The sequence below is a fragment of the Bombina bombina genome, chromosome 1 (assembly GCF_027579735.1).
Source record: "Bombina bombina isolate aBomBom1 chromosome 1, aBomBom1.pri, whole genome shotgun sequence".
NCBI lineage: Eukaryota > Metazoa > Chordata > Amphibia > Anura > Bombinatoridae > Bombina > Bombina bombina.
The window spans coordinates 318,653,780-318,680,576 of record NC_069499.1 but is presented as its reverse complement, the minus strand read 5'-3'; the positions used below and the strand labels follow the sequence as shown (position 1 = coordinate 318,680,576).

The 26,797-nt window shown below is 36.9% G+C and overlaps 1 protein-coding gene across 1 annotated transcript in view; it reads right to left on the bottom strand.

Moving 5' to 3' along the window:
* The window catches only part of CNTNAP5 (contactin associated protein family member 5), an 886,402-nt gene that overhangs the window by 197,613 nt on the left and 661,992 nt on the right, over positions 1 to 26,797 (bottom strand). The window contains 1 exon segment of the mRNA XM_053712216.1: positions 15,628 to 15,846. Coding sequence (XP_053568191.1) covers positions 15,628 to 15,846 — 219 coding nt within the window.

The following is a 26,797-nucleotide window of genomic DNA, read 5'->3' as shown; positions in this document are numbered from 1 at the left end:
ATATATATACTAGTCCTAAAGCCCGTTCACACGGTCCATTTTTTGCAGTACGGCGGTCCCACCCCTTGCTCTCTTCTCCCTCCCCCTCTCTTTTGCTCTCTGTCTCCCCCTCTCTTTTGTGCTCTCTTCCCCTCTCTTTTGCACTCTCTCTCACTCCACCTCTCTTTTGCTCTCTCTGCCCCATCTCTTTGGCGCTCTCTCTCGCTCCACCTCTCTTTTGCTCTCTCTCTTTTGCTCTCTCTCTACACCCTCTCTTTTGCTCTCTCTCTCCTCTCTTTCACTCTTTCCTCTCTCTTTTGCTACCTCTCTCCCCCTCTCTTTTGCTTTCTCTCCCACCTCTCTTTTGCTCTCTCTCCCCCCTCTCTTTTGCGCTCTCTCTCCCGCTCTCTCTCTCCCCCCTCTCTTTTGCTCTCTCTCCCCCTATCTTTTGCGCTCTCTCTCCCCCCTCTCTTTTGCGCTCTCTCTCTCCCCCTCTCTTTTGCACTCTCTCTCCCCTTTCTCTTTTGCACTCTCTCCCCCTCTCTTTTGCTCTCTCTCTCTCTCCCCTTCTCTTTTGCGCTCTCTCTCTCTCCCTCCTATCTTTTGTGCTCTCTCTCTCCCTGTTTTTTGTGCTCTCTCCCCCCCTCTCTTTTGCGCACTCTCTCTTACCCTTCTCTTTTGCTCTGTCTCTCTTCCCTCTCTTTTGCTCTCTCTCTTCATCCCTCTCTTTTGCTCTCTCTCCATCCCTCTCTTTTGCTCTCTCCCCCCTCTCTTTTGTACGCTCTCTCCTCTCTTTTGCTCTGTCTCTCTCCCCTCTCTTTTGCTCTCTCTCCCCCCTCTCTTTTGCTCTCTCTCCCCCTATCTCTCCCCCTCTCTTTTGCGCTCTCTCCCCTTCTCTCCCCCCTTTTTCTATCTCCCCCTTCTCTCTCTCTCCCCCTCTCTCTCTCCCCCCTCTCTCTCTCTCCCCCTCTCTCTCTCCCCCCTATCTCTATCTCCCCCCTCTCTCTATCTCCCCCCCCTCTCTCCCTCCTCTCTCCCCTTCTATCTCTCTCCCCCCTTTCTTTTGCTCTCTCTCTTTCCCTCTCTTATTTTCTCTCTCCCCCTCTCTTTTGCTCTCTCTCTCCCCCCTCTTTTTCTCTCTCTTCCCTCTATTTTGCTGAAAACCTGAAATTGGTGTGTGGTGTATACAAATCGTTTTGAATTCTGAAGTTTTTGAGATTCTTCCACAATATATTAGTTGCAAGCATGAGTGTTATTGAATCTAGGCTAATGAGCAATACCTTAATAGAAACTAAAGTAATTTATATATCCTAAACCTTTCACATCTTTAATATTTAAAGCACTATAATTGTAAAACATAGATCCAATATTTTATTCTGAGGCTAATCTTTGCTTTGACTACATCATTATGTATTTATTGTTTAATATCTCATTATACTAAAGTCTAGATTATAAGTATATAATGCTATTAATATTGTCTGAGAACAGTTAATAGCGCTTCTATTTTCACAATTTTTCTAACCTGTCCTTAGGCCTCCCCAACAGCACAGATTTTAAGGATTACCTCAAATGAGAGCAGCTAAAATAACCATGTTTACTAATCAGTTGATTATTTTATCTGTGCTCCAATTCAGATATCCTCAAAATCTGGCCTGTTAGGTAGGCCTGAGGACAGGTTTAAATACCAGTTGTCTAGAGCACACTGGCATCTGCATGTCAGATATCACATGTGCATTAAAGTAAAGTCCAAATGTAACTGTCATGATTCAGATAGGGTATGCAATTTTAAACAACTTTCCTATTTACTTTTATCATCAGATTTGATTTTTTCTCTTGGTATTTTTTTGTTAAAGGCTAAACCTAGGAAGGCTCATAGGCAGATTCCTAAGACTCTGCAGTCCACCTCTTATCTCTGGCTGTAAGAAGAAATTGTTGATTAAGCATAACTTGTAGTTAAATGGATAGGAAAGACAAAATTGAAAGGCCTGTTGGACATGATCCGACATTGCGGATCATGTCTGACAGACCTCGCTGAATGCAGAGAGCAATACGCTCTAAGCATTCAGCATTGCACCAGCAGCTATTGTGAACTGCTGGTGCAACACTGGCCCCTGCAGATTCGCAGACAATTGGCCGCTAGCAGGGGGGTGTCAAGCAACCCGATCGCATTCGATCAGGTTGAATTGCGGCAATGTCTGTCTGCCTCCCTGAAGGCTCACCAGAAACACGGGGCTTCAAGCTCCATACAGAGCTTGATAGATAGGCCCCAACGCATGTCATTTAAAAATGTGCTTTGTTCTCTTAGTATTCCTTGTTGAAAAAGATAACAGAAATATCCTACACTAGTGGGAGCTAGTTGCTGATTGGTGCCTGAACACATTATGTCTTGTGATTGGCTAACTAGATCTGTTCAGCTAGCTGTCAATGTTCCTTCTGTAAAGGATAACAAGAGAATGAAGCAATTTTGATAATAGAAGTAAACTGAAAGTTGATTAAAATTGTCTGCTAGATTACGAGTTTTTGTCGGTAATTGCGTGCGGTGCTAACGCTCCTTTTTTTCTTACCACTCACTTAAGACAATGCTGGTATTATAGGTTTTCTGCAAGCCGGCGTTAGCCTCAGAAAAGTGAGCGTTGAGCAAAATTCAGCTCCACATCTCACCTCAATACCAGCGTTGCTTAAGTCAGCGGTAAGCTGGCAAAACGTGCTCATGCACGATTTCCCCATAGGAAACAATGGGGCTGAGTTGGCTGAAAAAAAACCTAACACCTGCAAAAAAGCAGCATTCAGCTCCTAACGCAGCCCCATTGTTTCCTATGGGGAAAAACTTTTTATGTCTGCACCTAACACCCTAACATGAACCCTGAGTCTAAACACCCCTAATCTTACACTTATTAACCCCTTATCCGCCGCCCCTGATATTGCCGACACCTACATTATATTATCAACCCCTAATCTGCCGCTCCGGACACCGCCGCCACCTACATTATCCCTATGAACCCCTAATCTGCTGCCCCCAACATCGCCGAACCCTACATTTTATTTATTAACCCCTAATCTCCCCCCCCCAACGTCGACACAACTATAATAATTTTATTAACCCCTAAACCTAAGTATAACCCTAACCATAACACCCCCTAACTTAAATAGAATTGAAATACATCTAAATAAAATAACTATAATTAAATAAATTATTCCTATTTAAAACTAAATACTTACCTATTAAATAAACCCTAAGCTAGCTACAATATAACTAATAGTTACATTGTAGCCATTTTAGGATTTATATTTATTTTACAGGCATCTTTGTATTTATTTTAACTAGGTAGAATAGTTATTAAATATTTACTAACTACCTAGCTAAAATAAATACAAATTTTACCTGTAAAATAAATCCTAACCTAAGTTACAATTACACCTAACACTACACTATAATTAAACTAATTACCTAAACTACCTAAAATTAATTACAATTAAATTAAATAAACTAAATTATGAAAAAAACAAACACTAAATTACAGAAAATAAAAAAATAATTACAAGAATTTTAAGGTAATTACACCTAATCTAAATCTAATCCCCCTAATAAAATAAAAAAGCCCCCCAAAATAATAAAAATCCCTACCCTAAACTACATTACAAATAGCCCTTAAAAGGGCCTTTTGTGGGGCATTGCCCCAAAGTAATCAGCTCTTTCACCTGTAAAAAAATACAATACCCCCCAACATTAAAACCCAACACCCACACACACAACCCTACTCTAAAACCCACCCAATCCCCCCTTAATAAAACCTAACTCTACCCCCTTGAAGATCACTCTACCTTGAGACGTCTTCACCCAGCCGGGCACAAGTGGTCCTCCAGAGGGTCCGAAGTCTTCATCCTATCCGGGCAGAAGAGGTCCTCCAGACCGGCAGAAGTCTTCATCCAGGTGGCATCTTCTATCTTCATCCTTCCGGAACGCAGCGGGTCCATCTTCAAGCCATCCGACGCGGAGCATCCTCTTCATCCGACGGCCGACGACTGAATGACTGGTCCTTTAAGTGACGTCATCCAAGATGGCGTCCCTTGAATTCCGATTGGCTCATAGGATTCTATCAGCCAATCGGAATTAAGGTAGGACAAATCTTATTGGCTGACCTTGCATTCTATTGGCTGATTTTTCCTACCTTAATTCTGATTGGCTGATAGAATCCTATCAGCCAATCGGAATTCAAGGGACACCATCTTGGATCTTGGATTGGTTAAATAATTTTATTATAGTGTTTGCGATGTGGGGTTAATAGGTAGTTTATGGGTGTTAGTGTACTTTTTAGCACTTTAGTTAAGAGCTTTATGTTCCGGCGTTAGCCCATAAAACTCTTAACTACTGACTTTTAAATGCGTTAGGAGTCTGGACAGGAGAGGGTCTACCGCTCACTTTTTCCAGCGATCATAATACCGGCATTAGGAAAATCCCATTAAAAAGATAGGATACGCAATTGACGTAAGGGGATTTGCGGTATGCTAAAATCGCGGAAAAAAAGTGAGCGGTACACCTGTACCTGCCAGACTCATAATACCAGTGGGCGTTAAATAGCAGCGTTAGGACCCCTTAACGCTGCATTTTAAGGCTAACGCAAGACTCGTAATCTAGGCGTTTGTGTTTTATCCTAATCACGGATGATCATTTTGGAGTTTCCGGTCCCTTTAGGAATCAGTTTTTCACTGGCTGATCAAGACAAATTTTATGAAGGGAAGTAAGGACATGTCTGTACACGCATGCAAGCAAAGAGTTATGTTAGGCACAAAGGAAAATGTTTTTTTAATATTTAAAAAAAAAAAAATTATAGAACTTCAAAGTACCATTTATTTTATGCAAAAAAACTAAACAAATAGTTTTAGTGCACTTTAAATCATCACTTCACGTTACATAAATGATTTTTTCCAGTTTCTGTATATTTAGATTTTGAGTAGGAAGGCTTGTTTATGCAAACATTATCATAGAATCTAAAATATATATTTTTAAGAATAGTAACATAAAAGTTATAGGATGACAGAGATTTTAAGGAATCAAGAGAATGTACCTGCCTGAGATACATTCTTTTACTTGTGGACCATACTGCACTTTGTCTGTGAAATACATTTTATCTGTTATTTACTCATCTTACTGCAGTTTGTCTCTTCCTCAGACACAGGGACCAATTTATCATTGTCTGTCCGACATATCATGTCTGACAGACATCGCTGAATGCCGACAGCATACGCTGTCAGCATTTAACATTGCACAAGCAGTTCACCAGAATGCTTCCCCCTGCAGATTCGTGGCCAATCGGCTGCTAGCAGGGGGTGTCTTAAGACCGCTGCTTTATAACTGCTGTTTCGGGCGAGCCTGAAGGCTCGCATGGAAACAGGGGCATCAAGCTGCATTCGGAGCTTGATAATTCGGCTCACAGTCTCTTTTGTTGCATATCTTCTGATGCTTCAATTCAGCCACACCATTTGGGTTAGTAAAAGATAAAGAAGCCTTCTACTCTCCAGTGTACCTTTCCACACACACTCTCTATTTTATTCTCTTATACTTTTCATCCATTAAATATAAAAAAAAAAGATTTTCTCACCTCTTTCTCTGTGTGTAATTGTTTTATACTTCCTGTTAATCCATACAGTTTGTTTAATCCTTTACTGCTTGACTACCCTATATTTCCTCCTCTGATACTAAGCTCTCAGTCTTTGTTATTAAAATATCACAATCTCTCTGCTAATTAAAAATTAAACTTTCATAATTCAGATAGAGCACACAATTTTAAACAACTTTCCAATTCACTTCCATTATCTAAATGTGCACAGTCTTTTTATATTGACACTTTCTGTGGTATCAACTCCTACTGAGCACTTTATAGATTGCTACCCTAAGAAATGTACACACTTTTTCAGATGTCATCTTAAAATGTATTTATGTTTTTTATTTTATTATATTCCATTGTTCCTTATTTCTTTGAAATAGAGGGGGCTGGGCTGTCTGCGGCCGGGGAAGTCTAACTCATTATTGGGGGATCCTCTCTGCTAAGTTAAACTAATAATGTAAGATTGCTATAAATAAGAGATCATCTTATTACACAGGAAGAACATGAGCACTATGAGGTGGTTTTCAATATATAGACAATTCAGTGTCAGACCCTTTATATTATATTTATGGGATAAGGGAGCAGAAGACAGTTAACTGTATATAGATAGTGTTAACAATTGAGATGCTTCAATGTTAAATTGTATGAGTATTTTCACTGTCAATATTCACCACTAACTTGTTTGTCAAGGTCGGCATTACTTGGATGTATATGCATATATATTGGTCATAATGTTTCCTCCTCAACCTAAATATCTAAGACATTATTCACAGGTCTAGTCTTGGGTAGCCATCCTCAGATTGTATTACAGTCACTTTAAACTAGGGTGCTTTAGTTTGCTATTTATCGCAAAGCAAATAGAGATGTCTAACCTAACATATCTGAGCCCTGATCATGTTATTTTACCTTACTAGTTTTTGAAGTGGGTTAACATCTTCATCTATACTATATGAAGGTCCTCCTATACATACTTTAACCTGTTTATGTGTTATAAATATTCCTTATTATATATGTGTTATACTTCTAAGCACCAAACGCTGAAAGAGATATAAGGAGATTAATACAACAATCTATTTGTTACTGCAGATTATCACTCTAGTATGTAAAAAAGGACTAGTATATATGTTTTTGTTGACAATTGTATCATTGCAGCTAAGAAGAATTAGCCATGATGTTTAAAGGTTTTAATTTAAGATTATAAATAAGGTACGGATGTGAGCCTAAATTCAAATAAATGAATAGTGTATCTGTACTAGTACGTAAAGGTGATATTGCCCTTTTTAGGGAAGATATTATTAGTGCAATGTTTGATATGTATTTAATGTCCTCCTGTATTGCATCATCTTGTATATATTATTGTGTATTCATGGTCATATGATGTATGATTCTAGTACCTTAATAAAAAGAAAAAATTATAAAAAAAAAAGTATTTGATTTAAAGGGACATTAACCCCTTGCACCTTTTTAGCATAGGTACGTTGGGCAACGTACTGTGTTGACATAGCACAAGCATCCAGCACAGAAACTCAGGTTGTGGTCTTGCTGTAAGATTTGACAGCGACAGCCACAACCTTGGGGCAGAAAACATCTGATTTCATAGGTTGCAGGATCACTAATCATGCTCCCTTACTGTAGGAAGCCATATTGGCAATCGTTACCGACAGTGACTAGCTACCAGTAACAAATATGGTAGATACAGTGGGAGGGGAGAGGGTTAGAGAGATTTTTTTTTTTGGGTGGGGGGTCAGGGAGAGGGGAGGAAGAGGAGGGAGAGGAGGGATCCTTACACTACAAAAAATCAAAATAAACAAATAAATATTTTTAAAAAAGCCCTAAAGTGCATGGTGGCTGTCTGGCTGCCAGTACTTAAGATGATGGCGACCAGTGGTTAGGGGAAGAGAGTTGTTTGGGAGGGATAAGATAGGGATCAAAGAAGTGTAAGCGTCCAGGTTAGAGGGTAATTTTTACATTACAGTAAATATGACACTTAACAATAAACTGATTTATCCCTTCACTACCTTGAATTTGAGAAGTGTGGGGCACAGTTACAATTAGCGACCTTCTAATTACTAAAAAAAACAGTGGCAAATATATATCTGCCATTTATGAATTAAATGGATCCTATAGAACCTTTTACATTATAAAGGGCCACATTAAAAGTGGAGAGCTATTTAATGCTCCCCCTCGAGTGTTAACTGCACTAGAAGTAAGCTTTTTGCACATTTGTGGGTTGCACTCGTATTATGAGTTAAAAGGGAACTAATTTTGCTTGCACACTAGCCAGACGTGCGTAAAAAGCAGAGCTACAATATTACGTGCACGATAACCTATTCCCTTATAGAAATCAATGGAGTAAAAAATGTGGAAAAAAAATCTAACACCCTACTCACAAGCAAACCCAATACCATATTCTCAAGTGCACGAACGCTACATTAAAATATGAATATTTCACATTCCAATGTTCTTCACATAGCAGAATATGTTCTATTTATTCCTAAATACATATCTCTACATACTGTATATCTGATGGTATTTTGGTACAATATATATCTATACCTATATATATATATATATATATATATATATATATATACTTGATTATGTATAGGTATAGATATATACAGATATATATATATATATATATATATATATATATATATATATATATATATATATATATATATAAATATATATATAGGAATATCTATTTAGAAATACAAAGAATATATTCTGCTATGTGCAGAACATTGAAATGAGAAATATTTACAGTAAATACACACTATAACCCTTTATTATCTTTGGATATTGCATAAAAATATTTTACATGTTTTCATCTACTTAACTGCAAAGGGCTCCAATGCACTTTATATATATGTGTGTGTGTGTGTGTGTGTGTGTGTGTGTGTGTGTGTACATATGCATTCATGTGTTCATATGTGTATATATGTCTTTAAACACATATATAAACATATAAATAAATATGTACACAGACATATTAATTTTCTTAACCTGATACCTCATATCTTTGAGCCCTTACATCTTTTGTGTGCATTTTTTTAATTCATTTTTATTAAATAGTGTTATTATGAGTGTAACTGTAGCTTTTAATGTATTTTTTTGTTTTTTAACACTTTTTCATTTTGCAAAACAGTTCACCAATAACTTCAGTTGCACTCAAGTGATCGCATTTACTTTCAACTTGTAATAGGAGTGGAAGAGTATGAAATGTTAAAGGCAGCGTGCTTTTGCCTCTTTGGGGCCTATTTATTAATGTGCGAGTAGACATGATCCGATATTGTGGATTATGTCCTCTGCACATCAATAAATGCCGACAGCATACGCTCTCTGCATTTATCATTGCACCAGCAGTTTTTGTGAACTGCTGGTGCAATGCAGCCCCCTGCAGATTTGCGGCCAATAGGCCGCTAGCAGGGGGTGTCAATCAACCCGATCATATTCGATCGGGTTTATTTCTGGCGATTTCTCTCCTCCGCTTCAGAGCAGGCGGACAGGTTATGGAGCAGCAATCTTTAGGCTCGCCAGAAACACGGGCATCAAGCTTCATACGGAGCTTCATAAATATGCCCCTTTGAGTGGAGTAATTTTTCCTCTTCAAAAATAGTGCTGCTTAAGAAAATGACTTAGCTTTGGGTACTAGTAAAATGGAAATATAAAATTAATACTTCAAAAGGGAATTAAACACTAAACTTTAGACTAATGATTTTGTATTTTTATTCTACACCACTGCATGAAGGAACAATAATTTATAGCAACAATAAAAAAATTAAAATTTGCTATGCTAAATATGTATTGCTATATGATAGAGTGCAATATGAGTATGATGATACTTTCTTTCTCTCTTTTTTTCTCACTCTCTCTTTTTCTTTCTCTCTTTTTTCTTTTTTATCTTTCTCTCTCTCTCTCTCTCTCTCTCTCTTTCTCTCTCTCTCTCTCTCTCTCTCTCTCTCTCTCTCTCTCACTCTTATTCTTTATCTGTTGATACATTGATTGAAATTCTTAACAAAGCCTTGGATTTGTAAAAGATTCTTAAAAGATTTTTTGAATAATTCTCACAGGGTCAACATAAGGTGAAACATTATTAAATACAGAGTGCTATAAACACTGTTCTCATAGTAGTTACAAAACCATTTTTTCCAGTTCAACTGCATATTTTTAAAGAAACTACTTATAATGAATCTTTCACTTGGAATAGTTAGTGAAACGTGATTGCCTTGTATTTGCTTTTATTGCCAGAGCTATTGATTGGTGGCCTTGAGTCTTGCTAGGGTCTAGCTTTTGATCAAGTTATTTATGTTCATTACAGAAGGATCAGGGTAACAGTGGGCAGCTTTATTATACAGAAGAAAATATTAACTTGTTATTATAATCAATGTCCTTTTCTGCAAGTAACAGGAGCATGTAATGTTTAGTAAGATATTTTCCCTTTACATAGTTCCAAATAAGCTGCATCACAGAAACAGGATTCAATTAGAGAACTAAAAAAAATCTAAAAATCAGAACTTTTGTATATGGATATCAGTGCTATATCCCTTTTTGTGACTAAGAGGCATACTACAATCTTATTTTCCATGGCATAGATTCCATGAAACCTATTTGTGAAAGTAACATATCACAGAAAACAATTTGCACATTGAAAATTGAACAATTCATAAACATCTGTAACCATCTCACATCACAGCAGCGAGTTGCAAGTCACTCTCCATTCTAATCATTGGAGCAGCATATATCTCGCAACCCTTCACTTCTCAGTGCATAGATAGAGTTCCACTGTGAAAGATACCGGCATCGCAAAAAAAAAAACCCCCACAAAAACAAACAAAAAAAATATTTAAAAATCCTTCAAAAACTTACAGAACAAACAAGTTAAGATTAAAAAATAACCCCTCCCCCTCTAAAATATGCACACACAAAAAAAGATAAAAATAAATAAAATAAAAATAAAATAAGAGCTGCTGGTGCAACGCCGCCCCCTGCAGAATCGTAGCCAATCGTCCGCCAGCAGGGGGGTGTCAATCAACCCGGTCACACTCGATCGGGTTGAATTGCGGCAATGTCTGTCCATCTGCTCAGAGCAGGCGGACAGGTTATGGAGCAGCTGTCTTTTGACAGGCTTGCCAGAAACACGTGGCCTCAAGTTCTATCCGGAGCTTGATAGATAGGCCCCATAGAGTGCTAAAGGTTTATCACTTTTATTTTATGTAATCTATATTGATACACAGCACCACTCCCTTTTCTATATAATTATTGATTGAGCATATGTGCGTAGGCTAATATTTGTAGAAGAACAGTATTTTGTAGTGCCATTGATTATTTTGTGTGGATATTATATTTTTTTATTGATGAATCTTTTGTGTCTTTTATTGCATATTTATTGTAGGTTGTTGCAGTCTCCTAACATGTTTAATTGCTCATGTAAGCAACAAACTCTTTTCTAATTTTCTTAATTTTGGGTAAAACTATAATTTAATTTAAAAAATGCTTAATTGCAATCATAAATGAACATTTCTGAAATAATGTTCACTATTTTAATTTTTATTTTAATGAAACTATTTTATTTGCCAAAATGGGAAGTCTAGATGGACCATGCTGCTATGGTCATATCAAGCTTTCAGCTGGGAAAAAGGTTTTGAATTTTATTTTTTCAAGACAAAATAAAAACAATATTCAAAGCTTAACATTTTTCTATAGAAATATTTGAAAAGTAGAAAGTGTGAAAAGGAGAACATTCATTCTAATATTAGGATGTCAAAATACAGATATTTGCCTTCATAAAACAATTATAACATATCAGATGAATCTTCTCTGTTTCACCTGCATGACTCTTCCTTGCACCCCTGTATCTACAAAAGGAATATGAAACCCATTTTTTCTTTCTTTCATGATTCAGATAGTGCATACATTTTTAAACAACTTTCCAATTTATTTATTTATTTATCTTCATTTTTGACTCATTCTCTTGGTATGCTCTATTGAAAGTGCAGCAATGGACTACTGAACACATTGACAAGCTAATGACAAGAGACATATATGTACAACCACTAATCAGCAGCTAGTTCCCAGCTTCTGAGCCTACCTAAAAATGTTTTTTAACAGAGCAAACCAAGATAATTAAACAAATTATATAATTTAAGTAAATTGAAAAGACGCTGACTGCTGACACCGGACTTTCTTTTTAGGGTTATATCTTCCTGCTTTTTCATTCACAATCGGCTAGATTACAAGTTTTTGTCAGTAATGGTGTGCGTGACTAACGCACAGTTTTCCCTCACCGCTCACCTACAGTAATGCTGGTATTGCAGGTTTTTTTAAACCCGGCGTTAGCCGCAAAAAGGTGAACGTCGAGCAGAATTTAGCTCCACATCTCACCTCAATACCAGCGCTGCTTACGGTAGCGGTAAGCTGGCTAAACGTGCTGGTGCACGATTTCCCCATAGGAATCAATGGTGCAGAGCCGGCTGAAAAAAAACCTAACACCTGTAAAAAAGCAGCATTTAGCTCCTAACGCAGCCCCATTGATTCCTATGGGGAAACACATTTATGTCTACACCTAACACCCTTACATGAACCCCAAGTCTAAACACCCCTAATCTTACACTTATTAACCCCTAATCTGCCGCCCCCAACATCGCCGACACCTGCATTTTATTATCGACCCCTAATCTGCCGCTCCGGACACCGCCGCCACCTATATTATCCCTATGAACCCCTAATCTGCTGGCCCCAACATCGCCGACACCTACTTTTTATTTATTAACCCCTACTCTGCCGCCCCCAATGTCGCCGCCACCTAACTACACTTATTAACCCCTAATCTGCCGCCGCCAATGTCGCCGCCACTATAAAAAAGTTATTAACCCCTAAATCTAATCCTAACCCTAACACCCCCCCTAACTTAAATATCATTTAAATAAATCTAAATAAAATTACTATTCTTAACTAAATTATTCCTATTTAAAACTAAATACTTACCTATAAAATAAACCCCAAGATAGCTACAATATAAATAATAATTACATTGTAGCTATCTTATGATTTATTTTTATTTTACAGGCAAGTTTGTATTTATTTTAACTAGGTACAATAGTTATTAAATATTTATTAACTATTTAATAGCTATTGTACCTAGTTAAAATAATTACAAATTTACCTGTAAAATATTTACCTGTAAAATAAACCCTAAAATACACCTAACACTACACTATAATTAAATTAATTACCTACACTAACTACAATAAATTACAATTAAATTAAATAAACTAAAGTACGAAAAACCCCCACTAAATTACAGAAAGTAATAAAATAATTCCAATTTTTTTAAACTAATTACACCTAATCTAATCCCCCTAATAAAATAAAAAAGCTCCCCAAAATAATAAAAATCCCTACCCTATACTAAATTATAAATAGCCATTAAAAGGGCCTTTTGCGGGGCATTGCCCCAAAGTAATCAGCTCTATTACCTGTAAAAAAAAGACAATACCCCCCCCAACATTACAACCCACCACCCACACACCCACCCCTACTCTAAAACCCACCCAATTCCCCCTTAATAATAGGGTTAGACTTAGATTTTGGGGTTAATAAATTTAATATAGTTGTGGCGACGTTGGGGGCGGCAGCTTAGGGGTTAATAAATGTAGATAGGTGTCGGCGATGTTAGGGACGGCATATTAGGGGTTAATAAAATTTAACTAATGTTTGCAATGCGGGAGTGCAGCGGTTTAGGGGTTAATATATTTATTGAAGTGGCGGAGATGTCCAGTCGGCAGATTAGGGGTCAAAAGATGTATTTAAGTGTTTGCGATTGGGGGGGTTCGGTTTAGGGATTAATAGGTAGTTTATGGGTGTTAGTGTACTTTTAATCACTTATCAATTAGTCATTTGGAATTGTTGCTGATGATCTATGAATTAACGGACAATGTTTTTGTATCCAGCACCCAATATATTTTTATATTATGACATTGACTTTGAGAGGAACCTATTGGCCAGCAACGGATGACTCAGAGTGACGTCATCATGATAATGTTCTGATGATAAGGGCATGCACAGTGGATGGTAAAGAGTTTTGTCCGGGATTAAGTACAGTGAGAAGACCGATACAGAGTGAGTACAGATACCTTGCTTAATATATACATATATACATATATATACTGTATATATATATATATATATATATATATATATATATATATATATATATATATATATATATATAATTATCTCAAACAATCTCTGTGTACTCAACGTTTTAAAACTGATATGCTAAAGCTGGTACACTGATGCATATTGCCATATTGGCATCAGGACATTATAAAATTCTAAGAGGGTCCTAAGGGATATATTATGACTTTGTTATTGTCCCATTGCTGACATTTGCCTACCAACTTTTGCAAAGCGGAAAGTTGTTTAAAATTGTACATACTTTTTGGGTTTTAACAACTTAAACAATGACATCTATTATTACAATTCTTTGTCTTTTATCATATTATAATAGAGTTTTTCTTCTCTGCAAGGCATTGAAAACAAAATGTCTTACAAAGGTGAAGGCAAATCCTTTTGCAAACTTTTCAATCACAGTTTATATTACCATATAAGTAAGACAATCAGAGATTGAATACAGTGATATAATATAGGAGCTTGTCACTTTATTTCAGCCTTATTCACTTGATATTTAGTTGCAGTATGAGTTGGATTTTACCTTAAAGGTTCATGAAAATCAAAATTAAACTTTTATGATTCAGAATGAGTGTGCAATTAAAAAAAAAATAATCCAGTTTTCTTTGGTAGTCAGTTTTGCCTCTTTCTTCATAATATCCTTAATTTATTTATATGGGGGGAAAAGAAAACCTGGTTTTCTGATTTACTTTTTTCCCGCAGCATTCTTTTGACTCCTTTCTCTTCTCAACAGTTGTCTGTATCCACCATCTCTTCTCAATATTCAACATCACTTCTTTCATTTTCTTTTCATTTTTCTATTCTCTTTCCTTTTTCCCATAAACATTGCTTGTTTATATTCTCAAATTACTTTGCCCCCTCTTCCCTTCAAGATCACCTTCCCCATGAGCTCTTCATAAAAAAAAAAATATTCCTGTTATGCTATAATGTTTAACTTTTAAAGCAGTTTGAAGGGTTAAATAATTGAAATCCTTACAGATATATTTTATATTTCTCAGTGGCACTTTAGGTCAACAATAATATGAATATTGCAGCTAAGAAAAAGATGCAGATAATATCAGCTTAGCAACACTAATCTGCTTATTTTACCATCTGTTTTAAAACTTTAAACCTTTGTGGGTCTTGGACAGATGTCATGGAAAACCCTCTGCTTACCCAGATCAAATCTAAATATTCTTGTTGTATTAGTTGCTAGGAGTAAAATAAATTCTGACTTTCTCTGATATGATCAGATTTTCTAGATTTTTTTCTCCTTAATTAAATGCTTTTAACTGGTAGTTTTGTACAGAGGTTAAATGTATACTATGATAATAATGACTTAAATAAACCTAATAGAAAGAAATGGATCAGTAATGCCCAGTTTTTTTTGGACAAGTGTTGTATTTCAGCTTTTTATTTTTACTTCCCATATAGTGCTGAAGTAAACTAAATTAAGTTACTAAGTAGTTGAAGAAGAGATCACGGGAAACATAGGTGTCAGCATCTGACTCAATGCAGAATAGCTTACATTGGTGTTACTCTGTCAACACCCTATCATAATCGCAGTGTATGAATACTATTTTTAGCCTATTTGCTTTTTTTTTAGGCAAATCTATAAATTAGAGCCTTTAATACAGGGAACATTGTGTGTGTAGGTACTAAACATTATCATCTTCTTTATACACAATTCAAATCACTGCATAGTAGGGATATATATGATAAATGCAGCAAAAACATGGAATACAATGCAAAAATATTTAAAGGAAATGTCATAGTGTAAAAAAGTATCAGTTATAATTTCATTTTATGTTTCAGGTTAATGGAACTTAACAGTATGCATTGCATATCACCTATAACTATTCCTTACCTACAAATAGTTGGCTGTTGAGTTGAAGTCGAAAACGCCCATCTGAAGGGCTATGTTCAATCTTCCTTGGTTGACTATCCACAATAAGACTTGTTTCTTTGATATTCCTCTCAGCCTTGACATAGTGCCATTGATCATCACTCAAAGCTGTGGCTGATTGCACTGAGACTTCAATGGGGCCATATCCAACATCAAATGAAAATATAACCTGATAAGGAGCTTTAGCAAGAAAAAAATAGAACTATCAAAATATCACAATACATAAATATATTTTTAACTTTCCAAAGATGTAAAGTGACAGTAAACTCAAAATTAAACTTTTATGATTCAGATATACAGTGCAATTTTACAATGTATTTCTATTATTGTTAATCAAAGTTGCTTAAAATACCATGTTTAATTCTGGCTTTAATGACTAATTGATTTCCCTTTTAATATTTATTTATTTATATATAGAAACAAAAATAATTATTTTACCACTTGTCTTGTAATTTAGATTTTAGTTTTTAAACCCTCCCCCCAAAGGGGTGGAGTGAATTAGAGTGATTAGAACCTCATTGGAAGAAAAAGTGACAAAAATAAGAATATAATCAGACAAATGGAGTGTAGAGGAGATAGACAACTTCACAACAAAAAGAAAAAGAACAATAAAAAACAGGTTTACCTACACAGATATGAAAATATTAAATCTCTCCGCTAGATCTCTCAAAATGCACGAACAATCTATACTAAAAAACACTCGCCTAGATTTAGAGTTATGCGGTAGCCGTCAAAACCAGCGTTAGGGGTCCTAACGCTGGTTTTTACCGCCCGCTGGTATTTAGAGTCAGGCATGAAAGGGTCTAAAGCTCACATTGCAGCCGCGACTTTTCCATACCGCAGATCCCCCTACGCCATTTGCGTATCCTATCTTTTCAATGGGATCTTTCTAATGCCGGTATTTAGAGTCGTGGCTGAAGTGAGCGTTAGAAATCTAACGACAAGACTCCAGCCGCAGAAAAAAGCCAGGAGTTAAGAGCTTTCTGGGCTAACGCCGGTTCATAAAGCTCTTAACTACTGTGCTCTAAAGTACACTAACACCCATAAACTACCTATGTACCCCTAAACCGAGGTCCCCCCACATCGCCGCCACTCTATTACATTTTTTTAACCCCTAATCTGTCGACCGCACACCGCCGCCACCTACATTATCCCTATGTACCCCTAATCTGCTGCCCCTAACACTGCCGACCCTTATATTATATTTATTAACCCCTAATCTGCCCCCCCAAAGTCGCTGCTACCTTACCTACACTTATTAACCCCTAATCTGCCGACCGGACCTCGCCGCTACTATAATAAAGTTATTAACCCCTAATCCGCCTCACTCCCGCATCAATAACCCTATAATAAATAGTATTAACCCCTAATCTGCCCTCCCTAACATCACTGACACCTAACTTCAAGTATTAACCCCTAATCTGCCGACCGGACCTCTTCGCTACTCTAATAAATGTATTAACCCCTAAAGCTAAGTCTATCCCTAACACTAACACCCCCCTAAATTAAATATAATTTTATTCTAATGAAATAAATTAACTCTTATTAAATAAATTAATCCTATTTAAAGCTAAATACTTACCTGTAAAATAAATCCTAATATAGCTACAATATAAATTATAATTATATTGTAGCTATTTTAGGATTAATATTTATTTTACAGGCAACTTTGTATTTATTTTAACTAGGTACAATAGCTATTTAATAGTTACCTAGTTAAATTAATTACAAAATTACCTGTAAAATAAATCCTAACCTAAGTTACAATTAAACCTAACACTACACTATCAATAAATAATTAAATAAAATACCTACAATTAAATACAATTAAACCTAACACTACACTATCAATAAATTAATTAAATAAAATACCTACAATTAAATACAATTAAATAAACTAACTAAAGTACTAAAAATAAAAAAGAACTAAGTTACAAAAAATAAAAAAATATTTACAAACATTAGAAAAATATTACAACCATTTTAAACTAATTACACCTACTCTAAGACCCCTAATAAAATAACAAAGCCCCCCAAAATAAAAAAATGCCCTACCCTATTCTAAAATTAAAATAGAAAAGCTCTTTTACCTTACCAGCCCTTAAAAGGGCCTTTTGCGGGGCATGCCCCAAAGAATTCAGCTCTTTTGCCTGGAAAAAAAAACATTCAATACCCCCCCTAAACATCACAACCCACCACCCAAATACCCCTAATCTAACCCAACCCCCCTTAAATAAACCTAACACTAAGCCCCAGAAGATCTTCCTACCTTATCTTCACCACACCGGGTATCAGCAATCGGTCCAGGCTCCGATGTCTTGATCCAAGCCCAAGCGGGGGCTGTACGTCCATCCTCTGGCTGAAGTCTTGATCCAAGCGGCGGCTGAAGAAGTCCATCTTCGGGCAGAAGTCTTCATCCTATCCGGGCAGAAGAGGAGATCTGGACAGGCAAACATCTTCATCCAAGTGGCATCTTCCATGTTCTTCCATCTGATGACGAGCGGCTCCATCTTGAAGACCTCCGGCGCGGATCCATCCTCTTCTTCCGACGACTAGACGAATGAAGGTTCCTTTAAAGGACATCATCCAAGATGGCATCCCTCGAATTCTGATTGGCTGATAGGATTCTATCAGCCAATCGGAATTAAGGTAGGAAAATTCTGATTGGCTGATGGAATCAGCCAATCAGTTTCAAGTTCAATCTGATTGGCTGATTGGCCAATCGGAATTCGAGGGAAGCCATCTTGGATGACGTCCCTTAAAGGGACCTTCATTCATTGTCTAGTCATTGGAAGAAGAGGATGGATCCGCGCCAGAGGTCTTCAAGATGGAGCCGCTCGTCATCGGATGGAAGAACATAGAAGATGCCACTTGGATGAAGATGTTTGCCGGTCCGGATCTCCTCTTCTGCCCGGATAGGATGAAGACTTCTGCCCGAAGATGGACTTCTTCAGCCGCCGCTTGGATCAAGACTTCAGCCGGAGGATGGACGCTCAGCCCCCGCTTGGGCTTGGATCAAGACATCGGAGCCTGGACCAATCGCTGATACCCAGTGTGGTGAAGATAAGGTAAGAAGATCTTCAGGGGCTTAGTGTTAGGTTTATTTAAGGGGGGTTTGGGTTAGATTAGGGGTATGTGGGTGGTGGGTTGTAATGTTGGGGGGGGTATTGTAGTTTTTTTTTTCCAGGCAAAATAGCTGAATTCTTTGGGGCATGCCCCGCAAAAGGCCCTTTTAAGGGCTGATAAGGTAAAAGAGCTTTTCTATTTTAATTTTAGAATAGGGTAGGGCATTTTTTTATTTTGGGAGGCTTTGTTATTTTATTAGGGGTCTTAGAGTAGGTGTAATTAGTTTAAAATTGTTGTAATATTTTTCTAATGTTTGTAAATATTTTTTTATTTTTTGTAACTTAGTTCTTTTTTATTTTTTGTACTTTAGTTAGTTTATTTAATTGTATTTATTTGTAGGTATTGTATTTAATTAATTTATTGATAGTGTAGTGTTAGGTTTAATTGTAACTTAGGTTAGGATTTATTTTAAAGGTAATTTTGTAATTATTTGAACTAGGTAGCTATTAAATAGTTCTTAACTATTTAATAGCTATTGTACCTGGTTAAAATAAATACAAAGTCGCCTGTAAAATAAATATTAATCCTAAAATAGCTACAATATAATTATAATTTATATTGTAGCTATATTAGGATTTATTTTACAGGTAAGTATTTAGCTTTAAATAGGAATAATTTATTTAATAAGAGTTAATTTATTTTGTTAGATAAAAATTATATTTAACTTAGGGGGGTGTTAGTGTTAGGGTTAGACTTAGCTTTAGGGGTTAATACATTTATTAGAGTAGCGGTGGGGTCCGGTAGGCAGATTAGGGGTTAATACTTGAAGTTAGTTGTCGGTGATGTTAGGGAGGGCAGATTAGGGGTTAATACTATTTATTATAGGGTTATTGAGGCGGGAGTGAGGCGGATTAGGGGGTTAATAACTTTATTATAGTAGCGGCGAGGTCCGGTCTGCAGATTAGGGGTTAATAAGTGAAGGTAGGTGTCGGCGACGTTGAGGGGGGCAGATTAGGGGTTAATAAATATAATATAGGGGTCGGCAGTGTTAGGGGCAGCAGATTAGGGGTACATAGGGATAATGTAGGTTGCGGCGGTGTAAGAAGCGGCAGATTAGGGGTTAATAATAATATGCAGGGGTCAGCGATAGCGGGGGCGGCAGATTATGGGTTAATAAGTGTAAGGTTAGGGGTGTTTAGACTTTGGTTACATGTTAGGGTGTTAGGTGCAGACTTAGAAAGTGTTTCCCCATAAGAAACAATGGGGCTGCGTTAGGAGCTGAACGCTGCTTTTTTGCAGGTGTTAGGTTTTTTCTCAGCTCAAACTGCCCCATTATTTCCTATGGGGGAATCGTGCACGAGCACATTTTTTAAGCTGGCCGCATCCGTAAGCACCGCTGGTATTTAGAGTTGCAGTGGCGGTAAATTATGCTCTACGCTCCCTTTTTGGAGCCTAACGCAGCCCTTCTGTGAACTCTAAATACCAGCGGTATTTAAAAGGTGCGGCCAGAAAAAAGCATGCGTAGCTAACGCACCCCTTCTAATGCAAGACTCCAAATCTAGGCCACTGTCTTTTGCCCCTAGGAAAAGGACCACATTTCTTCAATTATTTATAGTTTTCAAAAATTTTATAAGAAAATATCCCTTTAAATGCCATTTGGAAAATATTAAAATTAAAAAAAACTCAAACAAATGAAGACATAACCAGATAAGGATTTAGAAGTCCTCATAGCCCTAAAAAACATAGAAACCTTAATAATAACAATGTAATTGAGAACACAGAAAAAAAAGAGAAGGAGAAAAAAAGGATGCCAAAAAAACATACTAACTTCAAACTTCCCTTGATTTCTTTCCAACACACTCTAAAGGAAATGTAATTCCTGTTTTTAACAATCTAGTACAGGAAGAAATAAACTAATTTTGAAAAAAACTATAAGACTAAAAAAAAAAATATCTCCCAAAACATAGAAACATAGAAACATAGATATTGACGGCAGCTAAGAGCCATAGGCCCAGCAAGTCTGCCCGACCTTACCTAACAGTATAAACTTATCTAGTTCGTAGGATAGCCCTATGCTTGTCCCATGCATTTTTAAAGTCCCCCACAGTGTTTGTTGCTACTACCTCTTGAGGAAGTTTATTCCATAAATCAATCACTCTTTCTGTAAAGAAGTGCTTCCTCAAATTACTCCTGAATCTACTATCCTTCAGCTTGAGATCATGACCCCTTGTTCTTGAATTTTCCATTTTATGTAAAATACCCACAGCCTCAGTTTTACTAAACCCTTTAATGTACTTGAAAGTTGCTATCATATCACCTCTTTCCCTTCTCTCCTCTAAGCTATACATATTTAGGTCATTGAGCCTATCCTGGTAAGTTTTATTTTTTAGACCATGTACCATTTTGGTAGCCCTCCTTTGCACAGATTCAAGTTTGTTAATATCCTTCTGAAGATATGGCCTCCAGAACTGCACACAATACTCAAGATGAGGCCTAACTAATGATCTATAAAGTGGCATAAGAACCTCACTAATTCTGCTGCAAATACCTCTACCAATACATCCAAGCATTCTGCTAGCCTTACTCGCTGCATTACTACAAAAAAAATTCTACACATTCTGAATGACAATGAATTTACATTTATTAAAATGAAACACCCACAACAGCCATTTTCTCCGCCCTAGTATGGAAAGAGAATTGCAGGTGGGAACTCTAGATGTTAGGTCATTATATACCAGCATTCCACATGATTTAGGAATCAATGCTATAACATTCTGTTTGAACAATGACAACAATCTATCCCGAGACCACTGTTCCTTCTAGACTCCTTTATTCTAGAGAAAACTACTTCCTATTTGAAAGTGAATATTTCTTACAAGTTAGCGGGACTGCCATGGCACCCATTTCGCCCAAAGCTACGCTAACTTGTAAATGGGGTTCAGGAAGGAACATTTTAGCTGGGATAACAACCCATACCTACACAACACCATGACTTGACCTAGAGCAAGACCTAACACCTTTCATTAATAGGACAGTCTAGTCAAAATTAAACTGTCATGATTCATATAGGCCATTCAATTTTTAAAATATTTTCCAATTTACTTTTATCATCAAATTTGATTTGTTCTCTTGGTATTCTTGGTTAAAAGCTAAACCTAGGTAGGCTAATTTCTAAGCCCTTGAAGTCTGCCTTTTATCTCACTGCATTTTGACAGTTTTTCACAGCTAGAGAGCACTAGTTCATGTGTTACATATAGATGACATTGTGCTCACTCCTGTGGAGTTAAATATGAGTCATCACTGATTAGCTAAAATGTAAATATGTTAAAAGAACTGAGATAAGGGGGAAGTCTACAGATCCTTAGATACAAGGTCATCACAGAGGTAAAATATGTATTAATATAATAGTATTGGTTGTGCAAAAATGGGGAATGGGTATTAAATGGATTATCTATCTTTTTAAACAAAAAAACATTCTGGAGTAGACTGTCCCTTTAAATATGTCAACCAAAATTAATCCAAGTTGACATTTGCGGAAATAAACAGTTGTGAAAAAATATTTTTCTTAGACCTAGTGTTGTTCTATAAAAATGTCCAAATCCTTTATAAACTGCACAAAAAATAAACTAACAGTAGTGGCTATCTCTTTGCCAAAAGTAGCCATCACTCACAGTTGATCAGGAACATCCCTTTTTGATAGTTCCAATGAGTACATATTAACTGTTCCAAAATGTAAGACTTTATAAAGAAGGCAGGAGATCTAACACAAATGATTATTAGCAAAGGATATGAATCCCAAGTAATAGAAACAGCATAGTTAAAAATTAAGAATAGGGAATCTAAATTGTCCAAAAAGAAAAAAACAGATAACACTATGAATACTAAATCCAAAGGCCTAACTTTTGTTACCACATATAAATGAAGGAGCCAGAGATATAGGAAAAAATAATTAAAAAACAAAACAACTTTAAAAATAAAATAAAAAATATATAGAAGGGTTACAAATCTTTGGCAAGAATAAAAACTTAGGCCTAGATTTAGAGTTGGGCAGTAGCCGTCAAAACCAGCGTTAGAGGCTCCTAACGCTGGTTTTTACTGCCCGCTGGTATTTGGAGTCAGTCAGGAAAGGGTCTAACGCTCACTTTGCAGCCGCGACTTTTCCATACCGCAGATCCCCCTACGCCATTTGCGTATCCTATCTTTTCAATGGGATCTTTCTAACGCCAGTATTTAGAGTCTTGGCTGAAGTGAGCGTTAGAAATCTAACGACAAAACTCCAGCCGCAGAAAAAAGTCAGTAGTTTAGAGCTTTCTGGGCTAACGCCGGTTTATAAAGCTCTTAACTACTGTGCTCTAAAGTACACTAACACCCATAAACTACCTATGTACCCCTAAACCGAGGTCCCCCCACATCGCCGCCACTCTAATTAAATTTTTTAACCCCTAATCTGCCATCCGCACGCCGCCACAAGCTACGTTATACTTATGTACCCCTAATCTGCTGCCCCTAACACCGCCGACCCCTATATTATATTTATTAACCCCTAATCTGCCCCCCTCAACGTCGCCTCCACCTACCTACAATTATTAACCCCTAATCTGCCGACCGGACCGCGCCGCTATTATAATAAAGTTATTAACCCCTAATCCGCCTCACTCCCGCCTCAATAACCCTATAATAAATAGTATTAACCCCTAATCTGCACTCCCTAACATCGCCAACACCTAACTTCAAGTATTAACCCCTAATCTGCCGACCGGATCTCGCCGCTACTATAATAAATGGATTAACCCCTAAAGCTAAGTCTAACCCTAACACTAACACCACCCTAAATTAAATATAATTTAAATCTAGCGAAATAAATTATTTCTTATTAACTAAATTAATCCTATTTAAAGCTAAATACTTACCTGTAAAACAAAACCTAATATAGCTAAAATATAAATTATAATTATATTGTAGCTATTTTAGGATTTATTTTTATTTTACAGGCAACTTTGTATTTATTTTAACTAGGTACAATAAATATTAAATAGTTAATAACTATTTAATAGTTACCTAGTTAAATTAATTACAAAATTACCTGTAAAATAAATCCTAACCTAAGTTACAATTAAACCTAACACTACACTATCAATAAATAATTAAATAAAATACCTACAATTAAATACAATTAAACCTAACACTACACTATCAATAAATTAATTAAATAAAATACCTACAATTAAATACAATTAAATAAACTAACTAAAGTACTAAAAATAAAAAAGAACTAAGTTACAAAAAATAAAAAAATATTTACAAACATTCGAAAAATATTACAACAATTTTAAACTAATTACACCTACTCTAAGCCCCCTAATAAAATAACAAAGCCCCACAAAATAAAAAAATGCCCTACCCTATTCTAAATTAAAAAAGTTCAAAGCTCTTTTACCTTACCAGCCCTTAAAAGGGCCCTTTGTGGGGCATGCCCCAAAGAATTCAGCTCTTTTGCCTGTAAAAGAAAAATACAACCCCCCCAACATTAAAACCCACCACCCACATACCCTTAATCTAACCCAAACCCCCCTTAAATAAACCTAACACTAAGCCCCTGAAGAACTTCCTACTTTGTCTTCACCACACCGGGTATCACACCGATCCGTCCTGGCTCCGAAGTGTTGATCCAAGCCCAAGCGGGGGCTGAAGAGTGACGTCCATCCTCTGGCTGAAGTCTTGATCCAAGCGGGCAGAAGAGGACATCCGGACCGGCAAACATCTTCATCCAAGCCGCATCTTCTATGTTCTTCAATCCGATGACGACCGGCTGATCTTCAAGACCTCCAGCGCGGATCCATCCATCTTCACCGACGACTTCCAGACGAATGACGGTTCCTTTAAGGGACGTCATCCAAGATGGCGTCCCTCGAATTCCGATTGGCTGATAGGATTCTATCAGCCAATCGAAATTAAGGTAGGAAAATTCTGATTGGCTGATGGAATCAGCCAATCAGATTCAAATTCAATCCGATTGGCTGATCCGATCAGCCAATCAGATTGAGCTCGCATTCTATTGGCTGATTGGAACAGCCAATAGAATGCGATCTCAATCTGAAAGTCGTCGGTGAAGATGGATGGATCCGCGCTGGAGGTCTTGAAGATCAGCCGGTCGTCATCGGATTGAAGAACATAGAAGATGCGGCTTGGATGAAGATGTTTGCCGGTCCGGATGTCCTCTTCTGCCCGCTTGGATCAAGACTTCAGCTGGAGGATGGACATCACTCTTCAGCCCCCGCTTGGGCTTGGATCAAGATTTCAGAGGCTTGGATCAAGACTTCGGTGGACAGATCGGTGAACCTGGCATGGTGAAGATAAGGTAGGAAAATCTTCAGGGGCTTAGTGTTAGGTTTATTTAAGGGGGGTTTGGGTTAGATTAGGTGTATGTGGGTGGTGGGTTGTAATGTTGGGGGGGTATTGTATGTTTTTTTTTTTTACAGGCAAAAGAGCTGAATTTTTTGGGGCATGCCCCGCAAATGGCCCTTTTCAGGGCTGGTAAGGTAAAAGAGCTTTGAACTTTTTTAATTTAGAATAGGGTAGGGCATTTTTTTATTTTGGGGGTCTTTGTTATTTTATTAGGGGGCTTAGAGTAGGTGTAATTAGTTTAAAATTGTTGTAATATTTTTCTAATGTTTGTAAATATTTTTTTATTTTTTGTAACTTAGTTCTTTTTTATTTTTTGTACTTTAGTTAGTTTATTTAATTGTAGTTATTTGTAGGTATCGTATTTAATTTATTTATTGATAGTGTAGTGTTAGGATTAATTGTAGATAATTGTAGGTAGTTTAATTTATTTACTGATAGTGTAGTGTTAGGTTTAATTGTAACTTAGGTTAGGATTTATTTTACAGGTAATTTGTAATTATTTTAACTAGGTAACTATTAAATAGTTCTTAACTATTTAATAGCTATTGTACCTGGTTAAAATAAATACAAAGTTGCCTGTAAAATAAATATTAATCCTAAAATAGCTACAATATAATTATAATTTATATTGTAGCTATATTAGGGTTTATTTTACAGGTAAGTATTTAGATTTAAATAGGATTAATTTATTTAATAAGAGTTAATTTATTTCGTTAGAATAAAATTATATTTAACTTAGGGGGGTGTTAGGGTTAGGGTTAGAATTAGCTTTAGGGGTTAAAAAATTTATTAGAGTAGCGGTGAGCTCCGGTCGGCAGATTAGGGGTTAATAATTGAAGTTAGGTGTCGGCGATGTTAGGGAGGGCAGATTAGGGTTTAATACTATTTATTATAGGGTTATTGAGGCGGGAGTGAGGCGGATTAGGGGTTAATAACTTTATTATAGTAGCGGTGAGATGCGGTCGGCAGATTAGGGGTTAATCATTGTAGGTAGCTGGCGGCAACGTTGTGGGGGCAGATTAGGGGTTAATAAATATAATATAGGGGTCGGCGGTGTTAGGGGCAGCAGATTAGGGGTACATAGCTATAATGTAGGTTGCAGCGGTGTACGGAGCGGCAGATTAGGGGTTAATAATAAAATGCAGGGGTCAGCGATAGCGGGGGCGGCAGATTAGGGGTTAATAAGTGTAAGGTTAGGGGTGTTTAGACTCGGGGTACATGTTAGAGTGTTAGGTGCAGACTTAGGAAATATTTCCACATAGGAAACAATGGGGCCGCGTTAGGAGCTGAACGCTGCTTTTTTGCAGGTTTTTTTCAGCTCAAACTGTCCCATTGTTTCCTATGGGGGAATCGTGCACGAGCACGTTTTTTAAGCTGGCCGCGTCCGTAAGCACCGCTGGTATCGAGAGTTGCAGTTGCGGTAAATATGCTCTACGCTCCTTTTTTGGAGCCTAACGCAGCCCTTCTGTGAACTCTAAATACCAGCGGTATTTAAAAGGTGCGGCCAGAAAAAAAGCACGCGTAGCTAATGCACCCCTTTGGCCGCAAAATTCTAAATCTAGGCGTTAATTTATTTTTTGCAAAGCCATTTCAAATCAAAGATCTAAAAAAAGAAACATGTCTAGGAAATAAATCTAAATGTTTTTTTTAATATGTAGCA